This window comes from Cavia porcellus, unplaced genomic scaffold (genome assembly GCF_034190915.1).
Source record: "Cavia porcellus strain 051 isolate PalLab524CR breed Dunkin Hartley unplaced genomic scaffold, mCavPor4.1 scaffold_30, whole genome shotgun sequence".
NCBI lineage: Eukaryota > Metazoa > Chordata > Mammalia > Rodentia > Caviidae > Cavia > Cavia porcellus.
Window position 1 is genome coordinate 20024249 of NW_026947513.1, and position 17175 is coordinate 20041423.

The 17175-nt window shown below is 36.2% G+C and overlaps 1 protein-coding gene across 4 annotated transcripts in view; it reads right to left on the minus strand.

Annotated features, from left to right (window-relative positions):
- Pds5a (PDS5 cohesin associated factor A) overlaps positions 1 to 17175 on the minus strand; it is a 139570-nt gene that overhangs the window by 84777 nt on the left and 37618 nt on the right. For all 4 annotated transcript variants that reach the window (XM_063240490.1, XM_063240487.1, XM_063240489.1 and 1 more), the window contains exons 3-5: positions 4185 to 4388; positions 2134 to 2220; positions 1523 to 1620 (exon numbers count right to left, since the gene is read on the minus strand). In XM_063240490.1, coding sequence (XP_063096560.1) covers positions 1523 to 1620; positions 2134 to 2220; positions 4185 to 4388 — 389 coding nt within the window. The remainder of the gene's footprint in view (positions 1 to 1522; positions 1621 to 2133; positions 2221 to 4184; positions 4389 to 17175) is intronic.

The following is a 17175-nucleotide window of genomic DNA, read 5'->3' on the forward strand; positions in this document are numbered from 1 at the left end:
GATGAGAAGACATGTAACTCGGTTCTTCTATTATTTCAGCCAACCACAGAAGACCACAAACTTGGGAGAGGATTCAGACCAGATAAAACAGCTGAGCAGAATTGTGGGATAAAAAAAATGTTGGCCACTTTACACAATTTAGGATGATTTATTATGTAGCATAAATTAATACAAAAGTAAGGTTTACATATTCTATCAATTACTCTGGGGACTGATGGAGTCAAAATACACAATGTTTCTGTAAGTTGTAGCTCTAAATCAAGGTTACACTAGACATTTCCTAGTTATTCCAGGCTAACATCTAATCTATAGTCTATCAAAGAATCAGAGAACGGGGACTTAGCTCAGCAGCATAAACACCTGCTTGGCAAGCGAGAGGGCGTGAGTTCAATCCCTGGTACCAAAAAAAAGGGAGGGGAAGGGGTCCTGGGGTTTAGCTCAGTTGGCAAGGACAAGGTTGTGAGTTGAATCCCCAGTACAAAAAAAAAAAAAAGCCCATTGTTGGGGCTGGGCGTTTAGCTCTGTGGCCAAATGCCTGCTTAGCAAGCAGGAGGTCTTGAGTTGATCCCGGCACCAAAAACAAAAAACCAAACAAACAAAAAAAAACCCCACAAAAGGTTGGGGATTTAGCTCAGTGGCATAAGTGCCTGCCTGGCAAGTGCAAGGTCATGAATTCTATCCCGGGTACAAAACAAAAAAAAGATTCAATATTCCTAAAAATCTATGTAAGATTCTCAAAATGTGCTATCTGGTATGCAAGCTATTAGCTATATATGGCTACTGAACACCTGAAGTATGAATAAAGCCATATTATTAAAGAGAAGATTCTTTTTATTAAGCAATCATACTATGTTTCTGGCTTCGTTTGTAGGGGAAAAGAGCTGACTGAAACAATGTTTACTTTTAAATTTTTCTCTGCACGTTTAGGGATGGAACCTGGGACCTGATGGATGCAAAGTGAGTGCTGTTGTGCTGAGCTACATCCTCACCTGACTTTATTTTTAAAATCTGGAGTTAGTATCTCACTGAATTGTTCAGGCTGGGCTCAAATCTGCCTCAGGCCTCCAAAAGCTGTAATTAAAAGTGTGTATCACCACACCTGGCTTACCATTATTTTTTCTAGCTCTAAAAGAAGAAGATATCCAAGTCAGTTAATTTATGAATTGAGCTATTATTATGTCTTAATAGTAGTTGTGTATGGGATATGCATGATTTGTGCCTCGTAATCTCAAGGTCTTGTACCATTTGCTTAAACAGTATGCTGATAATACTGTACATTTCTTCAAAACGAGCTCTTTTTAAATGTCATTACTATCCACAGCCACCAACACAGAAGAAGGCACACATGAGACAACCATTCAGGGAACAGAATTTTTGTTTCTTTTCCACTTCATATTAAGTTTTAAGGAAAAAAAAAACCTATATAATTCTAAAAGACTTTAGTACAGATATATACAGCACATGACACTTTGATATATTTAGCAAGAAAAAGATAAGCATATATGCTTAAATAACAACTTACTTGATCACTGAGAAGAGAGTCCTAAAAAGCTGAATAAAAATTTCATTGCAATCTTCCAATTCGAAGCAGATATTATATGATTTAACCCAAGCTAAATTCTTAAATAAAAATAAATATTTAATTACACATGTACAGAACAATCACAGAAAAGCAAACTCACTATTAAAATTTAATTGTTAAGAGTTAGGAATCTACATAAAAGCTTATAAAGATCTGACACAAATTAGACATTTACTTTTATCTTTAAAAACGTAACTGAGGGACATCAATTTTTCCAATTGATTAACACTACATATTCAGGGATTGATACAAACACACACATTGAGACAAATATATTAATATATAGATATTACAAATTTTAAGGAACAGTGAACATATATAAACAGGAGAAAAAACAGGAGAAAATAAGAGACAGTTTTAAATAATCTCGTGTTTTTTCAGTAGATTAACTCAGGTTATGAGATACAATAGTAAGATTATATTTTCCTCATAAAAAGTATTTTACTACTGCACTTCGAATGAAACAGAAGTTTTACATTATAAAATTGGTGTACAGAATTTGCTACTACGTGAAATAATGTGCTATTAATTAAGTAAAGTGTTACTTTTACCTCTAATAAATAAAAGTATCTATTAAACTGTGGACTCTTTGTGTCTTCCAAACCTTTTAATTGTCTGGTAATAAACAAAAATATGTCCTGTTAAAAAAATAACAAAACATTAATTTAGATACAAATTCTTATCATTCTTTCATGACATACAAACTACAAAAAAAGGAACTCATCCTTTAGCTGAATGCCTTGGGATTGACCTACTCCATTATTTAAAATCATTTAAAAACAAAACCGTATCTTTTAAAATCAAAAATATAGGTAATTTCTATAAATCTTCACCTTCTCATTTTAAGAACACAGAGTTTATATATCTCATTACTTTTCCTATTATCGCACTTCTACTTTTCTTGCTACCTTATCTTCCATCATGGCAAACAATTATTTATTTTATTTCTAAGGAACTGAATACAATTCTTTCCATTACTAGTTGCTGTGCGTAAACAGTCATTTTCATCACCTGGTTTTGAATTTGTTATCTGACTTCAAGGCTGTATGAAACAAAGGCAACAGATTAGTTTACTTTTTAAAATTTATTTATTTATTTTGGTAGGAGGGGAGACTGGGATCAAACTCACAACCTTGTGCTTTCCAGAAAGGCACTTATGCCACTGAAATAAATTCCTAGCCCTATGTCTGTTTTTTGAGACAGAGTCTTGCATTGTAGTTCACGCTGACCCTGAATTCACTATGTAGCTCAGGCTGCCCTTGAACTCTCAAGAATACTCCTGCCTCAGCCTCCCAAGTGCTAAGATTACACCACAACTGGGGGCTGGGGATTTAGCTCAGCGGCATAAGCGCCTGCCTTGCAAGCAGGCAGTCATAAGTTTGATCCCTGGTACCGATAAAAAGGAAAAAGATTACACCACAACTGACTGCTTTTTGCTTTTTTCAGACAGGGTTTCACTATGTAATTTAGGCTAGTCTTAAAACTCACTACGTAGCTCTAGGTGGCCTCAAATTCACCGTGATCCTCCTGCTTCAGCCTTCCAAGTGCCAGGATAACAAATATATACCACCCACATCCAGCTATTCATATCGTAAGTTTTAAAACTCCATTATTCCTTCAATCATAATATTTATTGTCTATCAAAATAAGTGGTATTCTTGAGGTATTGAGAAGTGCTGTGTTCAACTTTTGTAACAGCATAGAGTTCTACTTTTTTCTTGCTGTACTGGGGATTGAAACCAAAGTTTGCACTGAGTTACATCCCCAGTCCCTGCATTGTTTTGAGATACGGTCTCAATAGGTCACCCAGATTGGAATAGAATTTGATGATCCTCCTGTCTTAGCCCTCTGGAGTATTTGGGATACAAGCAGGTGCCACCACACTCAGTTAAACTCTTTACTATTAACTGTAATTGTTACTCTCTTGCTGTACCTAACTTATAAATTATGCTTTATCATAGGCATGTATTTATAAGAAAAAAAGAGTATATGCTGAGTTCAGTGCCATCTATAATTTTAGGTATTCACTGGTGATCTTACAACGCATCTCCTTGAAACGAGCAATTAGTGGAGTGTAAAAATCTTTTGTGCCATATTTATATTACTTGGAGCTTAAAACTTCTGGAGAATGCTTAAAAAATAGACCAGCTGGGTGTAGTGGCACATGCCTGTAATCTCAGCACTCAGGAGGCTGAGCAAGAAGATTGCTGTAAGTTTTACACCAGCCTGGATTACACTTTGAGTTCAAGGCCAGCTTGCACAACATAGTGACTCTGTCTCAAAAACAAAACAAAAACACCAAAGAGTGAAACAAACCTTATGATACAACCTTTCTTTTCTTTAAATTAACACTGAAATTCTGAGAGTATGCTATTTGATGTTACTAGTTGGTTAGTTTTTCTATTTTTGTTTTGTTTTCTTTTTTGGTCTAGGGATTAAATCCAGAGCCTCAAACATACTAGGCAGCTTCTTTATTATATAACTACAACCCTAACTTATACTCTTTAAATGATGAGAATAATTAATAAATTGATACGTGCTCATAAAGGTAAGCTACACTATAAATATAAGTGTAAAATGATTCTGTAAAGGGTGTACTTACCTTAAGTTTATCATGAGAAGTATATGGAGCTTCGGGGGCATAGATTCGAAATATGTCAGCTAAACAACATGCTACAAGGAGACGCACATCTTTATTAGGGTTCCTGAGGAAGAATTCAGATGCAAGATGCAAGGCTAGTGGGAGATACTGCTGTTTTTCATCTTCTGAGTCCTGATCCATATCCATGAAAGTTTTCACTACCATCTGTAAAATACATATAAAAGAACAGAATTCACTCATGAAACTTAGTAATCACTGGCAGGAAAAAATATTACAAATTATCTGTATTAACACCAGACTTTTGAAGAACTTAAAATTCTCAATTTATTCAGATGGGGAGTGGGGGCCTCCCAGAAGGCTGCCCAGGCTGGTCCTGAATTCCTAGACTCCTACTGATTCAGCCCCCTGAGTAGTTGGGAACACAAGTGTGTGCCACTGCATCTGCTTTTCATTATTGACTTCATATCTATCCCAGGTAAAAGTTCTTGGCCCTGCATCTACCAACAAATTAATCTGGCATTTGGCTAAATCATCAATTATGTATCCTTTATATTTTATAAGCAAAGCTGCTTTCTAGGCTCCTTACAACTATTTTGTTTGATACTTAATGGGATTTGTATTTCATAATAGAAAGCCTATTTTAAATATATTCATACAGTCATTTCTGATTAAAAATTTTAGTTGGGCATACTGGCACATATCACTTAGGGGAGGACTGCTGTGAGTTCACCTGGGCTACACAGTGAATTCAAGGATAGCTACATAAATGAGATCCTGTCTCAAAAAACCATGTTATAATTACAAATAACTTCTATTATTATTAGTGACTATTAACAAGTGCTTATTTATTAATTTTGAATATTTTTGAGGGTAGGAATCAAGCCCAAGTCCTTCCCTGAACATATAGTACTAGACAAGTGCTCCACCATTAAGTAAAATCCAAAGGAAGGAAGGTAGAGGGAAGAAACAAAAAGAGGCATAGTGTGTTATGTATGTGTACCAACTCCCCACTAGCTACTGTATACGGCAGACATGTATTAATAAACACTGAAAAAGCTATATCCTAGCCTCACAAATATACATTCTAGAATCAGCATAAAAGCCAGGCATGGCAGCACCTGCCTGTAATTCAAATACTTGAGAGGCTGAGGCCATGAGTTTGAGGACAGTCTGGGCTATCCAGTAAGTTCAAAGCCAGCCTAAACTACATAATTTACCTAAACTGTTAAATCATAATTTAACTCAACTGTTTTTGGCATAGTGCAGGCAGAGAGTCAGACAGATCCGCCTCTGCCTGCCGGGTGCCACCACCAGAAGGCCCTTTTTCCGGACGGACAGTGCAGGGAGAAAAAAACCAGCAGATCTACCTCCACTTGCAGGGAGCTGCCACTGGAAGGCTCCTTCCTACAGGTAGGTGGCCAGCAGGAGTAGGGACATGGCCAAGTAAGCCCTGTGCACTTGTAGGCTACCACTGGAGGCCCTTGGTTCCTTCAGGCAGCCATCACCCAATAGCAGAATCACATAAATACACCCCTGTGGGTCTGTCACCATTGCAGGAGTCCCAGTGCAGACACTCAGGCTGAAAGAAGCAGCCCCACCTCCACACACCCCTGAACAGCAGAGAAGCCTCAGCTGCACAGGTCTGAAGAAGTCAGCTCCACACCCTGCTATCTCCCTGTAAACCTGGGGTTAGAGGGACCCAGGTGCCTGTCCCACTCCCCTACACCGCAGAGGGGCAGCCAACATGGGAAATGCCTGGGGCCCCACAACTAGCTTGCTGGGAGGAACCCAAGAGAATGTCAAGACGAAGGCGCAAAAGGCAATCTCTGATTTCAGCCCACACAGAACAAGTCTGGGAGATACAGTCATGGAAGAAAGTGTAAGTCATACACCTGAAATCTCTGAGAGGATAGTAACTGAAGTAAGGAAATTAACTTCATGAGATTGTAAAAGCAGTCAAATAAGAAATAATGTCTCAGGTAAAAGAAGAAATCACAAACATACTGAAAGAATTGTTCAGCAGGTCTAAAGAAGACATGGACAATAAAGAGGAGCATAAAAAAACCATGGAAACCTTGAATGAATGTAGAAAGGAATTACAATGCATGAAACAGATTCAAAGAGAGATGCAGGAAATTAAAAATTCAGTTGAAAGCTGGCAAAACCACTTGGAAAACACTGAAGATAGACTTTCAAACCTTGAAGATAAGATTGCAGCTAGTGATGATGAAAGGAAAAAATCTCTTAAAAGTTACACAGAATTAGGAAATAACAACTCAATGGCTACAAGATGACACAAGGAAGCATAATTTAAGAGTGACAGATGTTGGTGAAGAAGCAGGGGTTAACAAAAATGAAATTAAAAGGCTGTTTACAGAAGTAATTGAAGAAAACTTCCCAAACATGGGAAATGGATCTGACACGCAGATAACTGAGGCATACAGAAGGCCAATTAGCCATAACCAAAGAAAATCTACACCCACCCAGATATATAATAATCAATATCCCAAAAATTCAGCACAAGAATAGAATATTAAAAGCTGTTAGAAAAAAGAAACAGATCACCTATAAAGGAAAACCAAGAAGAGTTTGAAGTGTTTCAAACTCTGAAAGAAAACAACTTCCAATCCAGATTGACCTACCCTGCAAAACTATCTTTCAAAATTGATGGAAAAATACAGATATATCCATGAGAAAGGACAACTGAAGGAATTCATGACTACCAAACCAACCCCCAAAAGAGTGCTAACGGATATTCTAGAGAGATAAAGATAACCATGGTTCCAAGAACAGCAGCAGAGGATCACCAAACAAGATAGGCAATTGAATGAAGGAGAAATGTGGAGGGCCAACAAGGAGGAGAATAGCACGGCAGAGACAAACCAATGTAAGCTGGTTGTAACCATTAATGTAGACAGCCTCAATTCAGCAATAAAAAGAAACACATGGAGAGTGGATCAAGAAACAAAATCCATCAATATACTGTATACAAAAAGACACATTTAAGGAAATTCATAGACTAAGAATCAAAGGAGAGAAAACAATTGTTCCAAGTGACAGGAGACCAGAAAAAAAAAAGCAAGAGTAACTTGCCCATTAACCGCAAAATGGATAAGATAGATATAGTATTTTCATGCAGTGGAAAGCTACCCGTCTATAAAGTAAAATAATCTCAAGCCTCCTGTAGGTAAATGGACCCAACTGGAGATCATGTTCATGGATAAAACAGTTCAAACACATATGTGTGAACCCTAGCATAAGAAACAGAAGGGGAAGGGACAGGGGATTTAGCTCAGTTTAAGTGCCTGCCTGGCAAGTGCAAGGTCGAGTTCAATCCCTGGCACCAAAAAAAGAAAAAAGAAAAACAAAACAAAACAGAAGGGGTTAATGGGATCCAAAAGAGAAATAGTTTTTTGGTTTTTTGTTCTTTTTGAGACAGGGTCTCACTATGCAGTTAAGGCTGGCCTTCAGCTCACTTTGTAGCCCAGGCTGGTCTTGAACTTACAATGTCCCTTCTGCCTTAGCCTCCCGATGGGATTACAGGCATGTACCACCATTCGCGGTTCCAAAACAGTTATTTTACTCTGATGATAGGTAGCTATTTTGAATATATAAGATATATTTGGGCAATCTTGGTTTCCTATTATATTGCTTGAAGTCTTATAATGTTTTCATTCATTTATTTAATTGGTTTTATTGTTTTAATTTTATTATGTGTGATGGCATGAACAGCTATGTTGAAGAAAATGAGACATTATATAGCCATTGCTGATTTCTTGTCATCTTGCTTTGAAGTCCTGTCTTGCTTTTGTTCTTCTGATTGGTTCTATCCTGCAGTGTTTTATTTGATTTTATTATGTGTGATGGTACGGACAACTTTTTTGAGGAAAATGAGATACAATAGTAGCCATTGTTCATTTCCTCTTATCTGGTTTCAAAGTCCTATAATGCTTTCATTCTTTTGAATAGTTTTATACTATTTTGTTATGTTTGCTATTATTGTGTGTGGAAACTATTTAAAAGAAAACAAGAGAATTATGGTAGCCACTGTTGATGTCCTGTTGTCTTATTGTAAAGTGCTGTGTTGCTTGCATTTTTCTGTTGGGATTTGCTTTGTTCTGTTTTGTTTTCTTTTTATTCTCTTTAAAATGAAAAAATCTTTAAAAAATTTAAAAAACTAAACTTTTTATTGTGACATACTGAAGATGTATTTTTACAATTTTTTATTAGCATTTTTAACTAGTCTATGTTTACAGTATATTACGATCACATTCATCATGAGGAATTTGCACATAATGTATCTTTCTTTTTTGTTTCTTTCTGCCAACCTTTCTTTCCCTCCACATTTGCAAAAGTTCTAGGCCTAGTTTTACTTTCCCTTCCCTCCCCTTTCTCACCATCTCTTCTTCCACTTCCCATTTTAAAAAATTATTGTTTCCTAGTATCTATTTTCCTTTTTTTGCATTTTGGGTTTCTCTGAAGAGAGAAACTATGTACTATTTAGACCTGTGTAATTTATCTCATGTAAAAATTATGGTCTCAAGTACCAGGCACAGTGGCACACACCTATAATTCCACCATTTGGGAGGCTAAGGCAAGAGAATCCTTACAAGGTAGAGGTCAGCCTGGGTTGACCTTCAAAGCCTGCATAGTGAAACCCTGTCTTGAAAAGACTAAATAAATAAATACAGATCTCAAAGTGCATCCATTTATTTTATTTTTATTAATTTAGTTGGTTTTTTGTTATTTTAAAATTATCATTATTATTTTTTGGACAGGGCCTTGTTATACAGTTCAGGCTAGCCCTGAACTTACTATGTGGCCTAGGAAGGCTTCAAATTCACAAGGATCCTCATGATTCAGTCTCGCCAAGTGGGAGGCTACAGGGGATGCCATGCCTGCCCTTGAGATGTGCATACATTTACCAAAAGTGTTTATTTAAGTGTTGAATTTAAAAACCTATTTGACTGCCACTGTAATGACCGTTTTTTCTAGTTATGTTAATACAGTGAATCTCACTGATTGCTTTCTAATTTTGACCCTATTTTATACTCATAAAGTCTAATGTAGTCTATTTCTAAAATAGACTGGCTTTAACTTAAGACAGCTTCATTAGGTTTCAGTATTGAGGTTATGTTGACTTAAACTGAGAAGTGATCTTTTTTTCTATTATATGGAAAGTTTAATAGAAAGACTATTTTTATTTATTCCTTAAATATATAGGAAAGTTCAATTGATCAAACAAGAAATCATAACAGAAATTTGGAAATATTTTGAAGCAAATGATAAAGATACCAATACCAAAATTTATGTAATACTGCAAAAGGAGCAATAAAAAAAAAAAATCAGTAATCTACATTTCCACCTTAAGAAATTAAGAAACTAGCACAGAAAAGAGGGGAAGAGAAAAATGAAGAGTAAACACCAATGAATCAGAAAACAATCATACAAAACAAAAACAATGCCAATAATTGTATAAAGTAAAAACTAATAAAATGGACAGAATTTTAGCAAGAATAAAAAAAAGAAGATCATAAGTTTAAAGATAGATTAGACACTACCTCAAAATACAAAGGACTGAGGTTATAGCTCAGTGAACAGGAGGGAAAAAAAAGTCACAACTGATCTCAGAGATGACAAAAATGACTTCATTACACATCCTAAAATACATTAGGATAAAAGAAAATCCACAACATGACACCTATGAATAATTTGTGTGTATGAAAAGAAAGTGAATTTGAAATTTAAAACAAAAAAGCCTTTCTACAATGAAACCTCCAAGGCTAGATGGCTTCACTGAAGCAAAGTCTCAAACTTGACAATTATATATAGGTAAGTACTATATAGCATTAGCTCCTCAGCTGATCATATCAAGCACCTTTATGCCATTCTGTTGACACAGCTGAACATCTTATGTTGGACATGCAGTAACTGGTTGTCTTAGTTACTTTTCTCATTGCGGAGACAAAATATCTAACACTCACAAGTTAAGGGAGAAAAGATTCATTTAGCTTACAGTTTGTAGTAGGCTGGCTCCAAGGCAGAGTGGAATAACACAGTGGCAATGCACAGGAAAAACTGTTCACTGAGGGAAAAGACAGCAAAAGCAAGCAAGGAAGGACCACAGCTATTTATATTCCTTATATCTTATCCAGGCTACTCAGGGCAGGTGGCACTCACATCCTTAATTCTAATGCCCTCGATCCCATCATTAAACTATGAATCAATGCCAGTGTCACACTAAATTCAGTCACCTCTGAAAATGCCCAACCTATAATTGCATGAGGTTTGGGAAGATGTCTAGCCACAAGCCATAACACTGGTGCAGAATCTACTTCTAAAGTACAAGCATTCCTGATAATACCACTTATGCCTTGTATCTTGTTATCCCTTAACATTTTAGGAGAGACTGTTGGTTGGAAGCCAGAATGACCTGAAATATAGACAAGTACAACATGAATGATCAGGAAAGGATGACTAAAGCACTGTCATTTAGGAGCTTAAATATAAACAACAGGAATAGCACTTTAAAAGAATGGAATTTAAAGCAAAACAAAACAAAAAACACTGTAGTTGAAATTTTGTATGAAAGAAGACATAAAGGACAGAGGAAAAAAGCAGAAAATGTAGAAAAAGTAGACATTTGGAGAATGCAGCATATCTCTGTACTATTCTTATAATGTTTCTTAAAAGTCTGTAGTAATATAAAAATAAAATGTTAAAATTTGAACAAAATATATTTACTTATGGTCTAGGACAAACATATACATATTAATAACTGAAATAAGTTTTACCTAATAAGACATCTTTTTTTAAAAGATAATTGAGCTGGGCACGGTGGTGCACACCTATAATCCTAGCACACGGGGGTGAATTCAAGGCCAGCCTGCACTACATAGTGAGACCCTTTCTCAAACAAATTGAAAGTTAAGTGATAACGGAATGGGAATATGTATTGTTATTTTTTTACTGGTTTTAATAGAACATTTTTATCACTGCATTATTACAGAAATGTTAATATGAAAATGAAATCATATTCATAAAATATTCTTTTGTTGGTTTTTTTGAGATGGGGTCTTACTATGTAGGTCAAACTGGAACTACACTGGACTCACTATCGCCTAGGATGGCCTTAAACTTATATATTAATCCTCCTGCCTCAGCCTCCTGAGTACTGGGACTACAGAAAATATTCTAATTATTTTAAAGGCCCTTTGAAAATTAAATCAGAAATACTTGTATGTTCTACCCAAGTTTTGTCAAGACAAGAATCTGTATGTTTATAACTGCAGCTGGGTGTGGTGACACAAGCCTGTAGGCTAAGGCTGGAGAATCACTGTAAATTCAAAGCCAGACTTAGCTACACAAGGAGTTCAAGGCCAGATGACCTAAAGAGCTGAGGCCCTGTCTCAAATCACTATGAGTTCAAGGTCAGCTTGAACTACACAGTGAGATCCTGTCTCAAAAATACCAGGATGAGGTGGGACCTAAAAAGAAGTGGTTAAGACAGACTACTTGAGAGCCACCAGTGCCTCCTGAGATCCCGCCATGTTGGAACTTAGGCTCTGGGAAACCAAGCAACCAGCTTGCCTCCCTGCTAAGCAGCCTTGAGCCTACTGGCTGTGCAGGCTGAGAATCAAACATCCCACCTCCTCCCCCGCCTTAGCAAATAGGAGCCAGAGATCTGAGCATCTCTTGGGAGGTTGACCTTATGCAATATATCAAATAAGGGGGATTTCCTTCTACCATCTCTCTGAAGGCAAATATTTTTACCATTCTTTTGCTTGGTATTGCTCTATTCAATATTGTTTTGATAAATTCTATAATGTTCTGTATTTTGTTTTATTTTGCTATACTTGATTAAAAGAACAACTATTGTGAAGATAACGAGATACAGTGTGGTACCTATTACTGTTACCCCAGTAACCTGATGTGAAGTTCTGTACCAATTTCATTACACCGTCTAAACAGGCTTTGTTCCGTCTTGTTCTGTTGTATTTTACTCCTTCAAAATAATAAAACATTTTTAAAGAGTACTTAAGAACCTATAAAAAATTAATTTGTAATGGAATAAAAGTTGAAATTTATTTATTTAATTTTTGGCACTGGGGACTGAACTCACGACCTGGAGCTTGTGTCACTAAGCTAAATCCCTGGCCCTAAAAGTTGAAATTTAAAAGGCAAATCTAAAAAAATGTTTAGAAGATAATAAAGGAGATCATCTTCATGTAAGAAGAATACCTTAAATCAAGGTACAAAAATGCTAACTATAAAGCTTGACTTTTTATATAAGATTAAAATTAAATGTGCTCATCAAAAGACATTCTGTATTCAAAAGTGTTAAAGAGACATGCTACAGAATGGAAGCATATATTAAACAAATGTAACTGTCTTGGTTACTTTTCTCTTCTTGCTGAGACAAAATATCTGATGTTGAAATTAGAGAGGGAAAGGTTCATTTGGCTCACAGTTTGTAGAGGTTTCAGTCCAAGGTAGGGGGACATGGTTGAAGGGCAATCTTTCATCATTGTGGAAAAAACAAGAGCAGCAAGAGAAAAAGAGAAAAAGGGAAAAAAAAGGGAAAGAAATTTCACCTCTTTTCCTCCCTTACATTGTAAACCAGCTACCTACCCATACCATCTCGATGCCCTTCTCTTGTATCGATGCCCTTCTCTTGTACCAGATGTGGATGTTTACAAAGTGGGGACCCTGGCTCCCTGCTGAGTTGCTTAGTTAGACTTCTAAACTTCTCAAGTTGACACAACATATCAACTATTACAATAACCAAAAAAGAATTAGACTAATATACAAAGCACTTAAAAAGAAAATTCAATTAAAAATGGACAAATGCCTTCTTGCTAGGTACCTCATGAATGACAACTAAACAACCCCTATAAAGAGGGACTAAATTTCATCAGTGGTAAAAGAAATGCCAAATAGGCCCAGTATGGTGGCTTACACCTGTAATCCCAGCTGAAGCATGAGAATTCCTATGAGTTCAAGGACAGCCTGGACTACATATTGAGACTCTGCCTCAAAAATCAAAAACAAAAAACAAAAAACCACCACCACAACAAAACCCACAAAATGACAAGTGAAACAATTTTAAGAAAACTGACATTTCCACAGTAATTCTTGCCAGCGATTTATGCTCAGTGGCATAAGCGCCTGCTTGGCAACTGCGAGGTCATGAGTTTGATCCCCAGTACCGCTTAAAAAAAAAAAGAAAGAAAATGCCACACAATAATTCTCTGATCCACCCTCAAATTCCTTTGTACCCCTCTCATATCAATCTTTAATTTCTTTATTAGCCCTTGGCAACTCACGATGTGTGCTATGCCCTTATGGTTTTATCTTTTATAGAATGCCACATATATCAATTTACATAGAACTATTTGTGTGCAGGGCTGTTTGAATTAGTTATATTCACTTAGCATAACACATCCAAGATCCACAAAGTACTAGTAATTTTTACTTTTAATTGTTGAGTAATATTGGGAATAATTTATGTTCAAAGAACATACTTTGTATGATTTAAATATTTTACAAACTTTTAAGATTTGTTGGTCCAGCACAGAACTGTTTCTGGCTTTTGACTATTATAATGGAAGTCACTATAAATAGTTGTACTCGGCTTTTTAAAATAATTGCCTTTTTTCTTTTCCATGAATTTTGAGTTCTTCCTGGAGTTTTTCTGGGGAGAAAAAAAACCTCACTGTAATATGTAGAGCTATTTCTAAATTCTATTATATTCGAATGATCTATGTGTCAGTATTACACTGTTTTAACTACTGTAGTTTTATAATAAGTTTTATTTTCTTGTTGTGGGGTTTTTGTTTATTTGTACCGGGGAATGAATTCAGAGCCTCATGCATGTTAGGCAAACAACATAGCACTGAGCTAGCCTCTCCTCACTTTTAAATTTTGAGACAGGGTCTAAGCTGCCCAGGTTCACCTCCAACTTTCAACCCACTTTAACCTCCAGGTATCTGAGATTATTAGCCACCATACCCAGCTAGCTTTACAGTCGATTCTGAAATCACATAGTATATGTGAACTATCCAAATCAATATAAAAATAAAAAGACCTGAGTCCTTTTTCCCCCCACCCTCTTCTCAAAAGATGTGAACAATTTACAATAGAAAAATACACTGGTTTTGAAAACATAAAGTTGTTAGAACTATTTTAGATACTTTCACAAAGATAAAGATATATTTAATATTTAAGCCAAAAAATCTTTTTTTTCCTTAAAAAAGCAACCAAGTCTCACAGTTAATTTTGGCAAAATATACCCAAAGTTAAAGGAAGAAAGGTTCACTTAGTTCACAGTTTGTCAAGATTTTAGTTCATAGTTGGTTGGCTCCAAAGCATGGCCAAGGGGCATCACAGAGGAGACACAATAGTTCATGGCAGAATAGGCAGAAAGCAGCAAGTCCTTTGTACTTTTATCCAGGCTGCAAGCCTACTGAATGGTGCCACCCACACTCTGGGAGGGCTTTCCCATTATCCACACCCAGAATTAGCCCACTAATTAGCTGGACTAAATTAGTCATCATACCCTGAAATCTATTTTCACACACCCAAGATTCAGTTATCTCTGAAAAGTCGAACTAAGAGTGTATGAGACTTTGGAGGCACATCTAGATACACCCCATAACACAGGGTCTGATTATGTTGCCAAGGCTGGCACTAAACTCATGGTTAAAATGATGTTCCTGCCTGAGTTTTTTGAGAAGCTGAGACTACAGGTATGCATCAGTGGGCTCTACTACTGTAAACATAATGTCACATTAAAATTCACATATTGTTGAAAGCCACTGAAGCTGGAAATTGACCACATGTGCAAGGCTGGAGCATGACCATCCCAAGAACAAAAAGTGCCTTGGGCAAGCCACCTGAAGAAGCTGCTTCAGCTTAGAGAACACCTACCCTCAATCTGAACAGTGGGTTGCTAGGACAACAGGGTGTCACATGACATTAAGTTGCTAAAAGGCATAAACCAACGCCCCTGAAGTGAGGAGCCAGTACCTTTCCTCCCATCAGTAAGACTATCCCAAAGTTGAAAATAATTAACTTTCCATCAAAAAGTAAATAAATACATTGTAGCACACTCCTATAATAACTGAGAATAGAAACTGATAATGGAAACTACATAAATAAGAATATGTTGAGCTATAGAAGCCAGATACAAATAAAGAGCAAAAAGAATTAAAAGGAAAAGAAGGAAACTTTTAAAAGCAACAGATAGTTTACCATCATGATAGTGGTGGTAGTGTCAAGATTGAATACATGTGTCAAACTTGTCAAACTATGTCTTGTCGGCAATTCTCTGACATCAAATGGGTTAAAAAGTCCTACATTCCAACTGAGCCAACATTAACTACTTAAGAGTTAGTGTACACCTCACAAGTATTTGTTAAAAGGCAAAGTTCTATACCGGATTTCGCCTACTTCAGATACTAGCCACAGCCTTTGCAGATACCACGGGCCAGGTATAATTCTAGGTCATTTTACAACTCCCTCTGGCTCAAAAATGTACTAGAATGAGCCACAGATGCCAATGAAAGAACTGCACTTATAATCATTTTATTATCAAGAATGAACATTATTGCTTTAGAAATTCCAAAGGGTTTTGATGTATTATTATGCCAGGAAGATAATTATATCAAATGGTATCTTAAATAGTACTCTTAAATATATTTATTTTGCTATATTTTAATTATACCAAAGTAGCTGGCTAGTGTATGCTTGTACCTCAGCACTCAGAAGGCTGAGGCAGGATTGCTTTGAGTTCAGAGGGGCTACAATTAAATAGTGAGTTCAAAACAAGCTTGAATAGCATAGAGAGACCTTGTCTCAAACAAACACCCAAAAGAATTATACTAAAGTAAACTAATATTTTTTAAAAAGTCATTGCCTTAGTGCAAGAATGTAAATAAATTAAAGCATTAGATGTCTCAATGTTAAAAATTAAATTTTTATAATTTAACGTAGAAAGTAAGAACTCTCATTTGGTGTTACTTGGAATTTACAATACAACCACTCTGGTGCCAGTTAAGCAGGAGCTCTGCATACCCAATAATGAACAATTCCATCCATGTCTGTGTCCTAAAGCACCTTACACATGCGTAACTGAGTATGAAGTAAAGGGCGACCACAGCAATGCTTTCTATAAAAGCCAAAAACAACAAATGAAAAATGTACAAGAAAAAAATTGCATAAATTGTACAATATAGTACAACAGTAATTTAAAAAGATATAAATTCACAAAGTTCAAATACTGAAAAAGACACATAATACAAGGAACAACACAATATGATTCTATTCATGTAATTCCAGCATTTGGAGGCTGCTGAGACACAGGATCATAGGGAGGAGTTCGTGACGCCTGGGCTACAAAGTGAGTTTAAGGCCAGCCCAAATGGCATAGCAAGACCCTGTCTCAAAAAGAAAAAGAAAAACAAAACAAAAGAAAAATATAGGCATCCAGATTGGGGAAAAAAAGAAGTAAAATTATCTTTATTGGTAGACAAAATCACTTTTCACACAGAAACTCCTAAGAAATCCAGCAAAAATTGGCAAGCTAAACCAGGTGTGGTGGCGCATGCCTGTAATCCCAGCACCTGGGAAGCTGAGGCAGGAGGATCAGTGTGAGTTCAAGACCAGCCTGGGCTACAAAGTGAGCTCAAGGTCAGCCTAAACAGCATAGTAAGACCCCGTCTCCAAAAAAAAAAAAGGCAAACTAATAAGTAATTTTAGTTCAGCTGCAATATATAAGGTAATGTACAAAATTGTACTTCTGTATACTTGACATAAATAATCTGAGAGGTTAAGAAAATAATTTTACTTAAATTTTTGTAAAAACCATTAGAATTTAACAAAGTAGAAAATTATACTCAAAACCATAAAACATACTTGATATAAACTAAAGACCTAAATAAACAGAAAGGCATAACATGTTTATGAATCAGAATATTTAGCATTGTTGGGG